The 17,016-nt window shown below is 39.0% G+C and overlaps 1 protein-coding gene across 2 annotated transcripts in view; it reads left to right on the top strand.

Annotated features, from left to right (window-relative positions):
* SCAPER (S-phase cyclin A associated protein in the ER) overlaps positions 1-17,016 on the top strand; it is a 136,444-nt gene that overhangs the window by 97,978 nt on the left and 21,450 nt on the right. For both annotated transcript variants that reach the window (XM_032123235.1, XM_032123234.1), the window contains exons 26-28: positions 2,061-2,290; positions 5,775-5,930; positions 15,205-15,442. In XM_032123235.1, the coding sequence (XP_031979126.1) occupies positions 2,061-2,290; positions 5,775-5,930; positions 15,205-15,442 (624 nt within the window). The remainder of the gene's footprint in view (positions 1-2,060; positions 2,291-5,774; positions 5,931-15,204; positions 15,443-17,016) is intronic.

Genomic DNA, 17,016 nt, shown 5'->3' with positions numbered 1-17,016 from the left:
AATTACTCAACAAATCAGTTTAAATGTGTAATCACACCTGTAGATTTGTGTCATATAAACTGTTAAACCTGTTAAACCTCAGGAATGTGGAATGTTGTAACATTTACTTATCCAAAGCCCACATTCAACCCAGTTTCTCTGAATATCATGGACTCCTTGTGTATCAACACAAAGAAACCAGAGCTTGAAAGCTTTCATAATTATACTATTAAATCTTAAGATTTCCTACCCCTTGCTTGATATAATAATCAACAAGCAAGCACCCCAATTAATTTTGCTTCTGCAAGCACACCAATTAATTTTGAACATAAATCTCAATACACTTTCCCACTATCCCATTAATTACTTCTTTGGTAAAAGAGCTGATCTGTTGTCACTCATTTGAGTTAGTATAAAAGGAAAATCTTCAAGGAATTAAGTTCAAATTTACCCATTTTCTGTAAAGAAGTATTTCCTTCTATCTCTTGTTTGACAAACACTCTGTAAAAATTCACATTTGTTCACACTTTATATTAACACACACACACACTTTCCCAAAAAATTGAACATGACAAATAAGCTCTGCAATAAATGATGCTAATAAGTGCCAGATCTATTTATTTTACAAATTAGGAGGAACAGTTTGATTTTAAAGCATGATCTTTGATAGCTAAGGACTATATACTTAGAATATATATTTCTTCTATGTACATTGAACTAGAAGGCAAAAAAAACCCATTACCCACTCATAGTACTGTTCATTACAGCAAATGGAAGGCTCTGCTGCAAGATATTGTTCAATCTTTTAAGAAATAGCATATATAATTTTTTATCTAAGGTGAAAAAGCAGTAAGTAGCATTTGTTAGCAATTTTTAAAACTTAATGTTCCAAGCACAAAGTTGCCACATTTAAGTTGATCTACACATTGCAAAGTTTAATCCATCTGTTTCAGTGAGCAATTGGTATCATTAGGCATGAATTATTTTAGTCAACAAATGTTACTGGAGCAACGTAGTATTGTTTTTCTTATTGAACTTGAATAAGCAGCTAAAGACTTCTCACTTGCTCTCTTGGCTTGTCACCAGAAACAGACCATTACAATGAGTTTTAAGTACCAGCACAAGGCTCAGAGCTAATGAATAATAAAGAAATGTGCATGTTGTTCTTTGTCACCAAGTGTTACCAAATCCCTCCTGATACCTATACGGGGAGGAATGGTTTTCTCTGGCCTCACTTGCATTTACTGAGTGTAAATGATTTTAACCTGGAACGAAAATGACATTTCAGCCAATATTGATCCCTAGTGCCTATGTCAAGCCTCGGGCTGTGGCAGAGCAGAGGCTCCACAGAGGTCTGTGGGGTGTGGGCCCAGCAGCATCAGCCATGGGGATGATGGGGATGTTCCTAGGAGCCGCGAGCCCTGACTGCTGCCAGTGTCTGCCTTGAGCACTGCAGGACTTCAGACACACTCCACTTACTGTTTGATTGTAATGGGGCAGGATTTCAGCTGGATAAAATACCTTGGACTGCAGAAATGGAAAAATAAATTAATTTGTAAAAAATTATACTCTACATGAGGACTTCCTTCCAGATCTGTATCCTGCATATAGATTTGTCTTCAGATTTACATGTTGTACAGCTCAACTTCACCTTTTTAGGAGTGGGCTCTATTTTAATGATTTAGAAAAATGAGATTCCTCTGAGGTCTGTTCAGAGAGAACTGGCTGTTGTGCTTCTGATGTGATTGACAAGTGGGTCACCTCTGATGGACGAGTGCAGTGGTCACTGGTGATGTTTTATGCATAAGAACACAATCATACTAATGACATACTTTGCTGCTATCAGGCTTCCTTAGTTCTCAGACACTGCATTCTTATGACTTGATTTATTCTGGTCCAGCTTGGATTATATGCTTTACCTTATCTTGTACCTGAAATGGTTTAATGCCCATCAGCACTGCTAGAATGTTATTTTATTATTACTTTTGGTGTACATCCATGCAAATTTGTAAATGTTTCTCTACAAACTTTGGTTAGTTTTACTGAATTCTAGTTGTTTGTGTTTTTTTCTCTTTACTTAGGTTAGTGTTCCAGATGACCATAATGCTACTGCAGGCAGAAGTGTAAATAAGCAGGTATTTGAAGGTTTAACAACAGGACTTCTGAGGGTAACTGCTGTGATTTTCAGATGTCTAATCTCCAGCTTCCCAGATGGAAACAACCACTCTACGGCACTGAAGATATTACAGGAAGTAAAAAGTAAATCCTCACAAGTGGAAGCCTTCAGCAGCAGAGTCCAAGACCTAATCAGGTTTAAAAAAAATAATGAAATGTTTCTAAGTATTCTTTATGAGAGGGAAAGCAAATTGCATTGATTAAAGAGAGGAACAAACTGCTTTAACTCGTAATGCAGTAAAAGCAGTGTGTGGGTAGTCAAGAAGACTATTGAAATACTATATTCTCAATCAAAAATGTGCTTCAAAAAACCGCAGACACAGAAATACAGAAACACAAGAATCTTTTATTTTGGACTTGTTTTTTTGTGTCCTTTCCATTAATTTTCTCTCCTGATTATCTAGGAGCCAGCTTCCATATTTTTATTATTTTCTCTCAGTTCTCTATGCCAACTGTGTGTGCCCATTGCATGTGGTCTCTCATATCATATGTGTATTCATATAAGCTTGTCATAAAATACACACTTCCTATTATAAAGATCACCCAGTCATTCTTATAATCTGATCTTACCATGTAGCTGCATTTTAATAGCTGAGCCTGAACATAAATAGTTATTAGTGTGTCTTCAGCCCTCTGAAGAAATGAAATTCTTCTTCATATGCTACTGAAAATGTGTCACAGTGAGCCTTCAGACTTTTCAAAGTTTGGTGTGATGCTGATAGAGACAAAGAGGACAGCTGGAGGAGGAAAGCAAAACAAATAGTTGTCATAGATACCAGTGACCTCTAAACTTTCATGTTCTCATGTAACTCTCCTTCTCCCCAAACAGGTTTTGATAGAGTGTGAAATTTCAGGATGTTGTATTCTGCCCATTTATGAATGGGAGGGTGGGAGGTCTGTGCTGAGCAGACATCTGACACTGACTGGGCCAAGCACAGGCATACCCTCAAGATAAGGAGAGACATGAGAATCCAACCAGGTCCCTCACCTGAGGCACTTTAGGGGATCTGGTTATAAATGGGGAATGAAAGGCATGATGACAAGGTAATAGTGCAATTAGGAAAAAAAGAGAGAGGGCATTTTAAACCAGTCAAAAACAGACAAATTCTGTCATTAATGAGAATCTTTCACCTTCAGGTCATTGTATTGTATGTCATGGGGAGTTGATTAAGTGAGAATTTTAGGAAGATGGGGGAAGAAAGAGGAGCACTGAAATTTTTTTTTTCTGTTAGGGACTGTTAGACCTGATGCATAAACACCAATTATCTATGTGCTGTCTGGGTATCAAAAGGGTAGCCAGGTTATTTCAGCTGTACTCCTGTGGGTAAAAGAAGATAGAGGCAATAGATTAGAGAGCTTTGACATTCCAGTTGTCTGTATGCTCAATTCCTCAAGGAAAGGAGTGCTCTATGCATCTTCTTCTTGTCTCCGGATGCCAGTGAAGAATAGTCCCAGCAGACTGAAAGCTCATCCATTTCCCCTCTGCCAGAGAGCAGCTGCTTTGTACTCAGGTGTGGGTGTAAAGGAGGGGGACAGTGCACACAGTTTGCAGGTGTCATTCACACTGTAGAGATGCTCCTAGGGAAGAGAATATCGGTGATAAAGGTTGTGCCTTTTTGTGAGTCACCATCTATCAGTATTAGCTCTATTTTATTTAGTTCTTCCTCTCCCCTCCTATTTCTCAGAGCTATTTCCAGCACTCAGCATTTCTCTGTGACTGTGATGTATCTAACACACAGCTATGTTCCTGGAATTATTCCACTAATGCAGGAGAACTTGTTTATCACCTGCATGATCAAATAGATTGCTTAGATCAAAATCTGCAAGAAACTTAATGCTGGTAACCTTTCATGTTGCAAAATAGAACAGACAAATTTACCTGCACAATGAGTGTGCAATTAATAACCTTTGTGCATCTTTAAGTGTTTTTAACTGCTGTACTTTAGCAACTTTTAAAATCTTGCGTGCCGCAGTTCGACTTCTAGCTTTATATCCAGTGTAATTTTATTCTTAATTCCTTCACTTCTTCCAAAAACTTTGTGTCAGTAGGTTGGATGTTGACAGAAGGTCTCACTTCTAACCCTGAAGAGAAATCTGTCTTTGAGCAACAACAGTGTCTGAAAAGGACGAGGTTTTCTTCCCTAATGTCAAAACCCGCTGTTTTTTCAAAATCAGACAAAACTGTAGGACATGTTGTGAGGGAATAGTTATTTTTAATAAATAGTTGTACAGCTTTGTGAGAAGCATTATCTAATCAATAGTTTTTATTTACTAGAATCAATATTATTTAATAATGTTCCCTGCTGAGTCAAATCAGGGTGGTCTAGACATGATGTAAACTTAGAGCCAATGGTGTTCCCTTTTCAAGGAGCCTCTAAGAGCCATCTCTGCCAACTGGACTTGAGGAGCAAGTAGAGCAGCTGGTAGGACAGTGATCTTCAGACAGTCGGTGTAGGAACAGTGGATCATTTGTTGGTGTCTGAAGGCAATTGCTTTCTCATGTCTTTTAAGTGAGGTGAAGGCACAGGATTAAACAGCAGTTCTTCTGATTTTGACAAGAGGTTTCTCCCACTTCGTGAGAGTGGAGGAAAATACGAAGAAAATTAGAGGGCAGAGAAAGGGAGCTGATTGCAGTGGGACATTTGTGCCCATGAAGAGAGTTGATCTCACCTAAGTCAGCAGAATATGGTGGTTGAGATGGGCTGAAGTCTGAGAAGCTGGATGTTTGTGGTAGAAAAGGAAAGTAGGGGAAGTGAGGTGATATCAGCAAAGTGACATGGAAAAAATATATCTGTGCACAGTTTAAGTGGAGTTGGTAATGATCAAAGTATGAGAGAACCTATTGTGGACAGAGGGATCTTGGTACAAGGGTGAAGAGCAGATTTTTTGGCATAGGTTTCCAAGCTATTAAAGTTCAAAGAAGGAACTTCAGCAGTTGTGATCTGAGGGTCAGCAATGATGATCTGGTCAACCCTAGTAAAAAAGGAGTTTTCAGTTTAAAAAAAAAAAGCCACTACATGATTTTCTCTATATTGAATATGATTGAGTCCTGAGGAGATTTTTTGATCTCGATCTTTCTATACTGATGGTAGAATGTTGTTCACATTCTATTAGTCCCTGAGAGGTTGCATATGTATTTATAAGAGGGGAACAAAGCCCAACAATTGGGCAGTGGTTGCTATGATGTATGTATTGCAGTAAAACATTATCTGGGTAACATCATTGTCTTCTGGAATTAGTGTGTTCTACAGAGTTTACCTCTTCATGCTAAAAAGAAGTTGTACTGTTCCAGAACTATCAAAATTATTACAAATCATTAACTACGGCAAGATTCCATTGTCCTTCTAGCAGTGTGCTAAAATAAACATTTACACTCATCTTTCTTGTACAGTATAATACAAATTATCTTACAACAGGCAGATCTCTTAACAAAAACTATTGATAGCCACAGAGAGCCAGATCTGAAGTTACTGTAATTGGAATTGTTTTATTGAACCCTTTCAGAAAGAGTATTTAAGTAATCACAACCTGCTTTTTGAGTGGTTTGATAGCAGAGAAGCAAAAATTACTTCTTCCACTGGTGTGGACTATTTTGTAATACACTTTTCCTCTCTTTATAGTTACGTGGTGAACATAGGATTGGTGGACAAGCTGTGTTGCTGTTTCCTGTCTGTTCAAGGCCCTGTTGATGAGAACCCCAAAATAGCAAGTTTTCTACAGAATGCCACGGCAGTGTTGTATGGAATTTGCCAGCTGTGTTTTGCTGTCAATGGAAGGTGGGTGCACTTGGTCTGTCAGCTCAGAACATGTTGGTCAGGCAGTGGCATCCTGCTGAGGCTGCCAACCAGAACTAGCCCACTGTGGGACACACAGGAATAGCTGGGAAAGCAGCAGTGCAGGAGACCCACTCTGCTCACCCTCTCACCAGCAAACTGTAATTAGTTACCTGCACGGAGGCTTGATTATTTTCAGTTATTTATCAGAATTGCAAACTTCACCTCCTTTACTCATCATTCCACACAGGGTTTTATCAGTGATCGTTTTAAGTGTCCAGTCCCAAGGACTTCAAGAGGTATTTTATTACCAGCTAAAATAAACTCTTAATTGATTTGTCTCTAGAGCAGCCTAATTCAGCTCTTGTTCTTTAAAATACCACCATCAGTAAGGGAGTTCTGTTTTCTATAAAGAAAGCTATTACTAGATTTGTCAGGGAAATTTCTAATGCAAAATGCTTATTGTTGTAACCTAACCAAGGTTGTGGGAAGTGTGCATGAGGCAAGTGCCTGCCAGCAAATCTGGACTTCTGTGGTCTACAGTAGGACAGCCTGACACTCATGTGAGTCAGAATTTCAGAGCTTTGGGCTGCACTTACTAGAACCTACCACCGTTACTGTTACACATTTCAGGAAAAATCAAGTCTGGCAGAACTTTACAATGCATTCCTGAAGGGTAAAATGATGCTAGGGTTGAAAAACTAGAGCTAACAAAATATAGGATAAGAAACAAAGCTGTAGGTAAGAGCTGTTGCTGGTAGCCAGGGACACAGACACATGGAAAAAGAACTGCAAGAAATATGAGCCCAAAGAGACCATCCCAACTTACTGAAATTTCCTTTTCTGAAAGCTGCCAACTTGGCATTTTAAATTGCAGGAGAGCACTGCCAGAAGTCAAATACTCACTAAATAAAATAATAAAAAAATCACCCTTCTGTTAGTGGAATACTAGTTCTAGCTCAGAGTGAGTAATACAATATTTGCAATTTCTGTTGCAGGCACACACTTCACCAAAATATTGGAGATCTTTGCACCCCAAAATAGTACAGCACTGCACAAGTACATCCTTCAAGAACATCTGTTCTTTGTAGCAGCAGAATAATTTTGGAGGGTTGAGTGTTTTTCTTCCCAGTTACACCAAGAAGTATCTGATCCCACCACCTCCATGAACAGCAACACTTTGGATTTTCTCCAAAGGTGCTGGTTGTTCATGATTTCCAGGTTAGATTGTTCATTTGAGCATGAAAAGAAATGAGAGGAATGAACTTGGAGATTTCAAAACTGTTGTCTTTCAGATCAAAAGCTTTGATGTAACTGATTAGAAGGGCAGTTTAAATCACGTCTTTCATCACCTGAGCCTACTCTCATTTAAGCAGTGAATGCAGAGTGTAATTCTGTCATGTTATAGAAGTCCTCAGTGTTCGAGGTGATTTAAATGGAAAAAGGTACTGCCAAACAGAGATTAAGGTGGCAGAAACAGAGCTCAAATTTATTGAATTCTTAAATATGTCAAACTACAGTAATACATGATGTGCGATACCTGACCTGCAGCACAAAAGGTGGCCCCTCTGTGAGAAATACAGATGCCTCTTTCATTCCTGGTAAATGCTGGTAGGAGGCAATGCAGCCTTTGCAGTCAGCTTTCTCATTCTCCAGCTCAGTTGATACATGCTTGAGCACCAAACCCCTCTGTACTCCCAGTCACCAACCACTCTGATCAGTAAACTTCTGAAGTTGTTACTGAAATTTGAAAAGCCCACTCAGTATTACAAGTGCTCTGACACTGTAGCATGAAAAGAAGTTTTGCCAAATTAATGGCAGGCTTTCACCATTGTTGCAAGAGCAATTTTGAAATGTTCTTTTGGTATATCCTCCTATATATGATGGTTCCAGGCTGGAAACTACTTTATGCTCCTTGATGGTAATGGGGGGATGGGGACACAAAATTAATCTGATTTTTTGGGTAGAACTTTTTCAGTCTGTTATCTGTCATGTAAAAAGTTGTCATTCCATATGAAATTCCTGAGAGTACTTTCACAGAGTGCTGTCTGTTCTGCATACAGATCTCGGCATGCAGCATTGAGTGGCATGGTGGGAAGCTGACACAGGACAGTAAATATTGGGTGGAGGACCAGGACCACCTCAGGGCTCAAACCAGCTGAGCAAAACAATGAAATCCTTTATGAGCTGTGGGATCCTTCTCCTGTGCCTTCAGACCCCAGCAGGTTGTTAGGAACTGTACTGCAACTGTAATCTGCCATATCCCCAGAGGGCCAGAAATTATTGTTTAAATAGTTATTGTTTAAAACTCAAGTTTTAAACAATTAAAAGATCCTGTCCTGTGGATACAAAGTACATTGGGCCATTTCTGGAGCTCTGAGGTAGGAAGAGCTGTCAATCTAGACTTTACGGTCTTCCTCAAAAGCACATGTCATAAAACTCCCAAATTCAGCAGAATATTTCTAAACCAAGCTCTGAATTGATACCCAGTGTGTATTTGGACAGTTACTTCATGGAAAACAATTCTGTAGGCAGTGAAGAGATCTCAGTCAAGTCCCTCTGCATGTACCTCTATGTCAGGCAAGGTGTCACAACAATAATGATTATTAGAGAATAGCCTCAAGTAACTTTTATATATATATATATATAAATCAACATTATGTATTAAATGAGGTCTATGGTTGATATAATGTAGATAGTAAAATTTTAAGGCATGAGTGAAGAGACTTCTTTTACTACTCTGGTAGACTTGTGGAAAAAAAAAAGTCCAAAATCATGGAGTTAGATACAGTAAAGAAAAGTCTTACTAATGTAGAAACATAAATTGGAGGATTTTCAATTTTAAAATCATAAAATGTTATTGAAATAAGGGAATCTATTCTGATCATGTGTTATAAACATCCTATTATAAGAGAGGGATTTTCTTTCCATTAATGATCAAGGTCTTTAAAGAAGGTTTAACTTTGATATTGATCCTACTTTTCAAATTATCATTTTTGGTACTGGCTAATAAATGCTTGATTGATTCTTTTAATTGAAATTTTGCTGTGGATGGAATAGGACATTTTCCAAACACTGTGGAATACATATAAAAGATCAATTGTTGAAAACCTTAATAATTTGTTACCCTGTTTCAAGCTTGTTTTGATACTTTATCCTCTTCTGTTACACAGTGAGAATTATTGCGGGTGACTTGAGACCTCCAACTGGAAGTCCCATTTTTCTGATGCTGTATTGCATCTATAGCTAGCAGTGGAGATGAGAGCTCCTTCCTCCCTGATGATTTGAAAAAAAAGGTGTATGGGAGCTGAAAACAGGGCATTGTCCCTTATTGTACGTAGTGAGAAATCATAAAATGCAGCACGTCTGAATATTGAGCTCTCTCTGCTGAACAGATGAACCTGACATTTGATACTTAGGCTTGAAAATTGTGGCCCTGGTAATGCTTAACTGGTTTTTGCTCACCATTAAGAGTAACAGTAGCCAGAACTGAAAACAGAGACATTTTTATTAACCTGAAATAAAGCAAAATATTAGATACATTTTATATGGAATAACAGTGGCTCGTGTGGCCATATAAATCTCTTGAAATTTGTGTCAAATTCCAGATGTCCAGTAGCAATGTTCAAGATGATAGCCCTGTTTTCCAGAGTGTATTATTGTAAATATGAGCGATACAAGGCCTATTTTGGGCCCTCAGGTCCTGACTACACATATGGAATGTGCTTGGCTTGTACCCACAGGACAAAAAACAATGAGCAGGCTTGGAATGCAAGGAGCATTAATAAAGGTATGGCCCTGCTGCCCCAGCTCAGCCTTCCCTAAAAGCAGGAGGGAAGACTAAGTAAGAATCTCCATGTCAGGTCCTTCATCAGCATAGCAAAGGTTTTGTTTATGTTCCTATCTTTTCCTGTATTGCCCAGTGTTCATCAAGTCTAGATCCCTTTTTTCCTGTTTCTCTGGAAGTAAAATTGCTGTCCTAGAGGTTTAGTTAGTGCTCTGTGGAGGGCTAGAGTTAATGCCTTGTTTCACTTTTGCCCATGAGTATGAATGAATAAATTCATGCTAACACAGAGTTAATGCAAAGAGCAGGAGGAAACCAAGGGCAGTACTGCAGTGTAAGGGTCAGTCACTAAGGCAGAATGTTCTCCCCAGGAGCAGTAGAGTGGAGAGCAATAACAGATACAGGGAGGATAGTGCATTGTGCATAAGGGCAATATTGCAAATAATAGTCTCTCAAATCATGTGGGTTCTTGGGATACCAGGTGTTTAAAAATTTTGCTGTTTTCTCAATTTAGGAAATCCCTTCAAGCTTCCTTGTTATCCCAGGAAAATACAGTGTCAGAGCAGTGCAGTAACTAAGTTGTTGCTGTTACATGTTATCTCAAACCAGTGGTGGAATATATATAAATGTGTGTCAGCAGCTGATGAAGTTGTGGGTTACAAGCTGCAGTGGATGAAAGCTGCAGATGCAGGGTCTGATCCAGGGAAACAGAGCCTGTCATGTCACAGATCCACAAGGAAGTGGGCTGGTCTGTTCTCATTTTATTACAGTAATTAAGATAATGTCTGTTTTGGCTGCTGGATGGTGAATCAGCTGCAAGTCTGTCTGAACCTTGGTTGTGCTTCTCACCACTTCCAGGGGACAGCAGCTCCAGCAAGTACTGTAAACTAACTCCAACTTGTGTCTGAAATTACTGAAAGGTTTCACTTCATCGCTTCTGTGCAGCACTGCGGTCCCTGGCTTGACAGTGTGAATTGTAGCAAGGTCTGACAGGTGCTAAATTCTTCTTTGCTCTTCTTTTATTATTATTTTGCCACTTTATTTTGACATCTCTTTCTAAATAAAGTAATTTAGAAGCAAAAAGTACTGATGATAGTTTTTAAATCCTAATAATAAAAAACCCCAACAGATTATATTCTAAGCCTCTTGGAAACTCATGTTTCTATTTCACTCCATGTTTTTAATCAGGAGTATATATTTCAAATATACAAACATTATAATGTATACCCTTAGAGAGGCTTGTCGGCTTGTTAGCTCAACCTGGTTTTAAAACAATATATTTTCAGATATAAACAGTTTGCTCATATTGAAGCTTGGAGAAATTGTAGTTTTATACTGTTCTGCAGAGTATGCTGTTTCTTATCAAGCTGTATTGAAGTCCTGTTTTTAATAAATAGTGGTGTATTTTAAGCAATGAAGTACCACTGTTTAGTATCTTTCTTTCCTGTGATGGTTAGATCACATTTTTAAATTCTTAAACCCTTTTACCCTTTTTGTAAGTCATAGACCACATACCAACTCCTGAGACCCCATGATGGCCAAGCTGAAAATCACAGTGGCAACCCATAATGAAAATTCTGTGCATTTCATTAAACCTTTTTCTGGCTTTTTTAAGATCCTGCAGGTTATTTGACTGTAATGTAAATATTTGTCTGTTTTTCTGTGTTTATATTTAACACATAATTACAGAGACTGGTAAAGTTTGAAAGCCTGTTTATTTTCCCAGCTATATCAGCCAGTGTCAAAAATCCAGGGAGTCTTGCTTCCCTTCAGGGATTAATTGAAGGGGTTTCATCCATGGTGACTATTTTACTTTTGCAGCTGTTGCAGACTTAGACTTTCTTTAAATAGTGAATTATGTGGACATGCAGCTATAGGAATCTCATCTCTTAACTTCAGTTATGTAAAGTCTGGATTTCTGCTGTGACATTGTCATCTTAAATTATGAAGGTTTTTAAGGGTTTTTGCTTCAGTCTGTTCCAACAGCACTGAATTTTCATTTGGCTTACTTTTTGAAGTGAACTAAAAATCTGCCAACTGTATAAAATCCAGTGTTGTGCAGACTTGACAAAAATCACTCAGAGCAGTAGATGCAGAGGTTCATGCTTTATTTTCCATCATCTCATACAGACTTTTTTCTGTTTTAAAGCCCACAGCAAGTATAAATAACTTCTTTTACCTTCTTACTGTAAACATTTAGGCTTAAAGTGATGTAACCAATACTTCAACTCAACAGGAGCCAGTGGCCTGTTCATATACATATTAACTGTAGTACAGGCAACATCCAAAATAAATTATTTCTGGAAGTTCCTTCAATCCATCAAATCTAGAAGACAGATTTTTAATTTCTATTTAACAGTTTTGTTCTGTAGTACAACTTCAAAATTTTTTGTTTTTTCTGTGAAAAAACTAATGCTTTCATTTAGAGTTGTTTTAAAATTGACTTTTTAATGTACATTTTGATTCATTTTCTGCTCCAGAGCAGCACAAAATGGTAAAAGGATTTCATCCAGCAATGTAAGCTTTCTCATATGGAATTGTTTAAAAATAATGATGGAGTGAGAGTTGAAAGCAATCTAACTTTAACCTTTGGTAAAATTGGTCAATCTTCTCATTGCACAGAGCCAGAAGAAATTCTGTGAGTATCATATGCAGTAATTAATTTGGGGTTATCATTTGACTGTGAGTGTACTTTTCTGTTCTGTACTGCTGAAAAAGCTAAGACTGAAATTAGGAAATACTAGTTGGCAAGAGGAGCTGTGCTTTCATGTGATCCTGTGGCAATAAACGTTCTAGTTAGTCAAGTGTAACTAAGTGATGGTTAGCACATTTTGGCTACTGCATCCTGCAAAATAAATCCTTGGACATCAGAAGGCATTTTGAAGTGAGGAGTACTGGGGTGTCCAGAGACACACAAAGCAGAGCTGTGCACATGGTGGTCCCAGAGCTGTCAGCTCTCCCTCGTCTCGCAGCCATCCAGTTTGTGCCTCCCTTGCAGCCAGGTTGATGTGCCAACAGGACTTGGAACTTTGCAACAGGGATCTGCTTAAAGGCACAGCTGGCAAGGCCAGGTGATGGCTCAGGAAGTGTCTCTGCTCACTCTGTTCACACACACTCACTTAAAGACCACAGAGCTTCAAAATGAAGATTTGGGACGTGGATTCCAGGCAGAGGGAGAGGAAAGCCATGCCATAAATTGTGCAGTGTAGCCCCACCCAAACACACTTAAAACTCTAGTATTTTTTCGGTTTTTTTATTCTTTATGGAGTAAATCTTAGGGTCTTAAGGAAAACAGACACAACTATGTTGGTTTTGTTCTTACTGTGTTTTACTAAAGATCTGATTCTTCTCTCAGAGACTTGTGGCCTACTTATGCAGTCTGGAGTGTTTTTCGTACAGCACAGGTATTCCTGAGGTAGGACTGGGACGTTGATCCTGGAGGTAGCAGCAGAGGGTACAGTACTGAATAGCTTTTTCAGTAGCATTGAATATTCAGAGACTTTAAATAGAAGTAACTCAGAAATGATACCCATAAATGCTAATTTCGGATGAGATCACTCCTTACATGATCTGAGCAACTGCTTTGTAAAGATGTGAGGGGACAGTGGTGGAAACAGATGGGTGCCAGTTGAGCAAGTTGTTTTCAGCCCAAATACTGTCCTGCCATATTCACCTGAGCTCAGGGCTCCTCTGGGACTTGGGGGATGCCGGTTCATTATCCTGCTCTGCTTGTTTCTCTCCCTTTGGTCCAAGGAAGCGGTGAAGCTGTTAACAAATAAATTCTCATGGACAGACATTGGTTCGGGTGAGGTGGTGGTTTCTTACCTGCTTTATTTGCTTCACTAGGAAAAGTGAAAATGACAGAACAAGGCAATGATTGCCAAAACTTGGTAGTTGCTGAGCTCGTGGTTTGGTTTCTCCGTTGAAGACATCTGTCTGTAATCGTAAAAAGCAGGATTTGTCAGCCTGCCTAGGATCTGTGTTGGAAATGTCACTGGAGCCAGTGTTTGTAACAGAGGGATGCAGGGTGCTCCTGATACAGATACAGAAGTGATTATTGAGGGTTGTTCTAATCAAGGGAAAGCTCCTTACTGGTTCTGCTCAACAGGAGTATTCTGAGCCCTCTGAGTTTTTGCTGTCTTAAACTGAGGTCTTCTGATTTACAGATTATTTTAGAAAATGGTTCTGGCTGTCACTCCCATTTCCTTTGCTTTAAATGGTTACAAAAGGGAAAAATACCCTCATTTAAATTGTCCTTTTATAACGTTTGCTCATATAATCTGTCATATTTTCCTTTAATTATAAAAAGGAATAATATATACACTCAATCTTTGTAGTCTCTTTTGATATTGATACTTCCTTTTTTTTTTTTAAAGATGGAAACATAGTGGATGAGGTAAAAACCAGACCTTGATGTAGCTTATTTTCATTGTTACTGTTCGCTGTATTTTATTATTTTAGTGTTTCCTTTGATTACCAGTATTGACCAAATGTGTTTCCAAAATGAAATTCAGGTAATTTATGTGATGGGTTTGAATTAGAACTCAGAGAATATAAAACTTGCTGTATTATTTTGGGGCTTGACTTTGTACTTGCCTACCCTCCACACGTTATTTAGCCTCCAGGGTAGTGATATTCTGAGTCTTCCTTAGTAGTTGTCCTGCATCATCTTCTGGATTGTTAATAATGTGAAAAAACATGAGTAGTACAAATCTTGGAGGGATTATGTTAAGTGCTTTTGAAAGTCTGGATGTGAGAATGGAAAGGGCAGTCCTGAGTTATTTGCCTGTCTGTGCTGATATCCTAGATAACCAAAAACGTTCTCCATTATTTTATGTGCGTACCTAAAAGATGGCAAAGAAACCCAATTTCTGTGTGCAAGAGCTGTGCTGGTTTTGTACTTATTTGTGCTTTGCTGCCCTACTGCAGTGTCCCATAACAGCATCTGACTGAAGTAAGAAGTAGTGTGTTTTCCTACTGCTGCACCACTTCATTCTTAAATTCCTGCAGAACCATTTGATTAAGGTCATCTGTTCCCAGTAACTTATTTCACTACTTAGGTAGGCAGTTTGTTCCAGTGCCTGCAGCCCATCACTGCGGCAGGAGAGGCTCCAGGGAGTTCTCCCACTGCTGCTGGCTGCTATTGCAAGCAGGAAAGGTTGAGAGCAGGCTACTGACCTGAGGACATGGAGCCCCTACATGCTTCCAAAGTGCCCCCAGACTTCATGCTGGAATCAAGAGCTCGGGCACCAAGATATGAAGCAAGATCTTGAACAATACAGCTGCACTGCAATTAAAGAGAGCATTAGATGGTGCCCTAATTACTGAAATTCTGGAAATGCTGTGGTTTCCTGGCACATTAGGCATCAGGTTTTCCCTTGTTCTCAGTTCACTGTTTCTCTGACATTTGGCTCTCTGGACGCGCTGCCTCCCAGGCGAGCGTTCCCGCCGAGCGCTGCTCCCCTCTCAGCCGGCTCAATGTTTCTTTGGCAGATCCTGGAACATATTTGACAATGCACGTCAGGACCCCACAGGACTAACAGCAGCTCTTCAGGCCACGGATCTGGTTGGAGTCCTGCACATGCTGTACTGCGTTCTTTTCCATGGCACCATCTCAGATCCAAACACAGCCAGTCCTAAAGACAGCTATGCCGCCAACACAGTCCAGGTTGCCATTCAGAGTTTACGTTTCTTCAATAGTTTTGCTGTTCTTGACCTGCCTGCCTTCCAGGTAACAGATGTTTTAAAACTTTTTGTAGTGGGAAAATGTTAATTATTGATTATATCTTTGGACTGAGTTTTGTCTTTAAGATCTTAGTTATTGAAGGAATTTTCAATTTCAATTAAATGTTAGGTTTCGTGCATAAAATTTGTAACTGTTGTTATATCTACCATATAGCTGTGGCTGATGAATTTAACCAAAAAGTGAAAATTTAGAATATATTACATGCTGAATCCAATCCATTATGTCTTCTAACTTCTTTTTTACTCTTCTGTCATAATGCTTTTTATGTTTAATAAGCCCGAAAAGTGTAAAAAGAAAAATCTTAGTCAAAAGCACAAAAGAACTTTTCTTAAGTGAAAGGATTTGCTTGTATCATAACCACATTTTACATTTTCCAGTGCTTTCAGGAGCCGCTTGCATTAAGATTGTGCAGCTGAAACTGATACCATTTTTTTTACCAAGTAAAATTTTGTTGACCAAAAATTGGAAATGCAAGTTTTCATAATTTCTATTAAAGAAAAAAATCCAAAATACTGCATTTTGAGTCCTGAGAAGGACTGCTTACCTTTGTCTGTGAACAGAGTTCAAGTGTAAATGAATCATTTTTGCCACACGAATACTGGTATATTTCTCAGGTAAGTTGGTAAAGTTGTATTGTTAATATAAAACACCTGCCAGAAAGCATTGCTTTGGAAACATGTTTAGTAGCATCAGTCTTACACAATTCAACAGAACAAGTTTCTTTTTCATTTAATGTGTAATTTGTATATGTTGTACCACACTCTTCATCTGAAATGCATTAAACTCAGCGAGAGCTTTTCACAAGTGAAGAATTTAGTGTGGCTCCTTCAGTTCATGTTTCTTGCCTTGGATTTTCAGTGCATTTGGTACTAATCTGTAACAACAGCAGCGAATTCTGTGTACAGCAGTGTTCATCTGTATGGCTGCAGCTGCAGGACCCAGTCCAGCCTGGGTCTCTTTACAGGGACAGAAGCAGGATATTTATTGGAGTTTCATTGCACACACTACTGACTCCCATTTTTTTCTGTAAGTCAAAGCGGTTCCCTCCTACACGTCATTCAGCACCTCTTGGTTTGAGACTTGGTTTAATAGGTTGTTGTAGGTATAACAGGTGTATGCCAGAGTCAGGCTTGAACTGGGACAGGTACAGCTTGCAGGGGAGCTATAGCAAATCACACTGGCTGGAGGGCTGCTCCCTGATATCCCAAAAAAACACTGTTATCCTTAAAACACCATCTTCTGCTTACCCTGTCTGTATTTATCCCTCTGCCAACACCATTATATCTCAGCATTTATAATAAACAGTCAGCATTAACTTCCAAATCCCATGGTCTGTGTTAGTTTGTTCTACCTAAAATGGTGCAAGTTAGTAATTATTGCATGAAGGGTGGCCAAAACCCCACCAGTGTGAATTACTTCCCTCAGTTCATCAACATTGGGCTCTGCTCAGGAGGTATCCACTCAGCTGTTTGCTGAATTGTAGGCATCGTGTTGTTTGTGATGGACAGGCACCCTGAGGTAGCCTCAGCAACTCTCCCTTTCAGTGCATTAATGTGATT

The sequence above is a fragment of the Corvus moneduloides genome, chromosome 13 (genome assembly GCF_009650955.1).
Source record: "Corvus moneduloides isolate bCorMon1 chromosome 13, bCorMon1.pri, whole genome shotgun sequence".
Lineage (NCBI taxonomy): Eukaryota > Metazoa > Chordata > Aves > Passeriformes > Corvidae > Corvus > Corvus moneduloides.
This window is presented reverse-complemented; position numbering and strand designations above follow the sequence as displayed.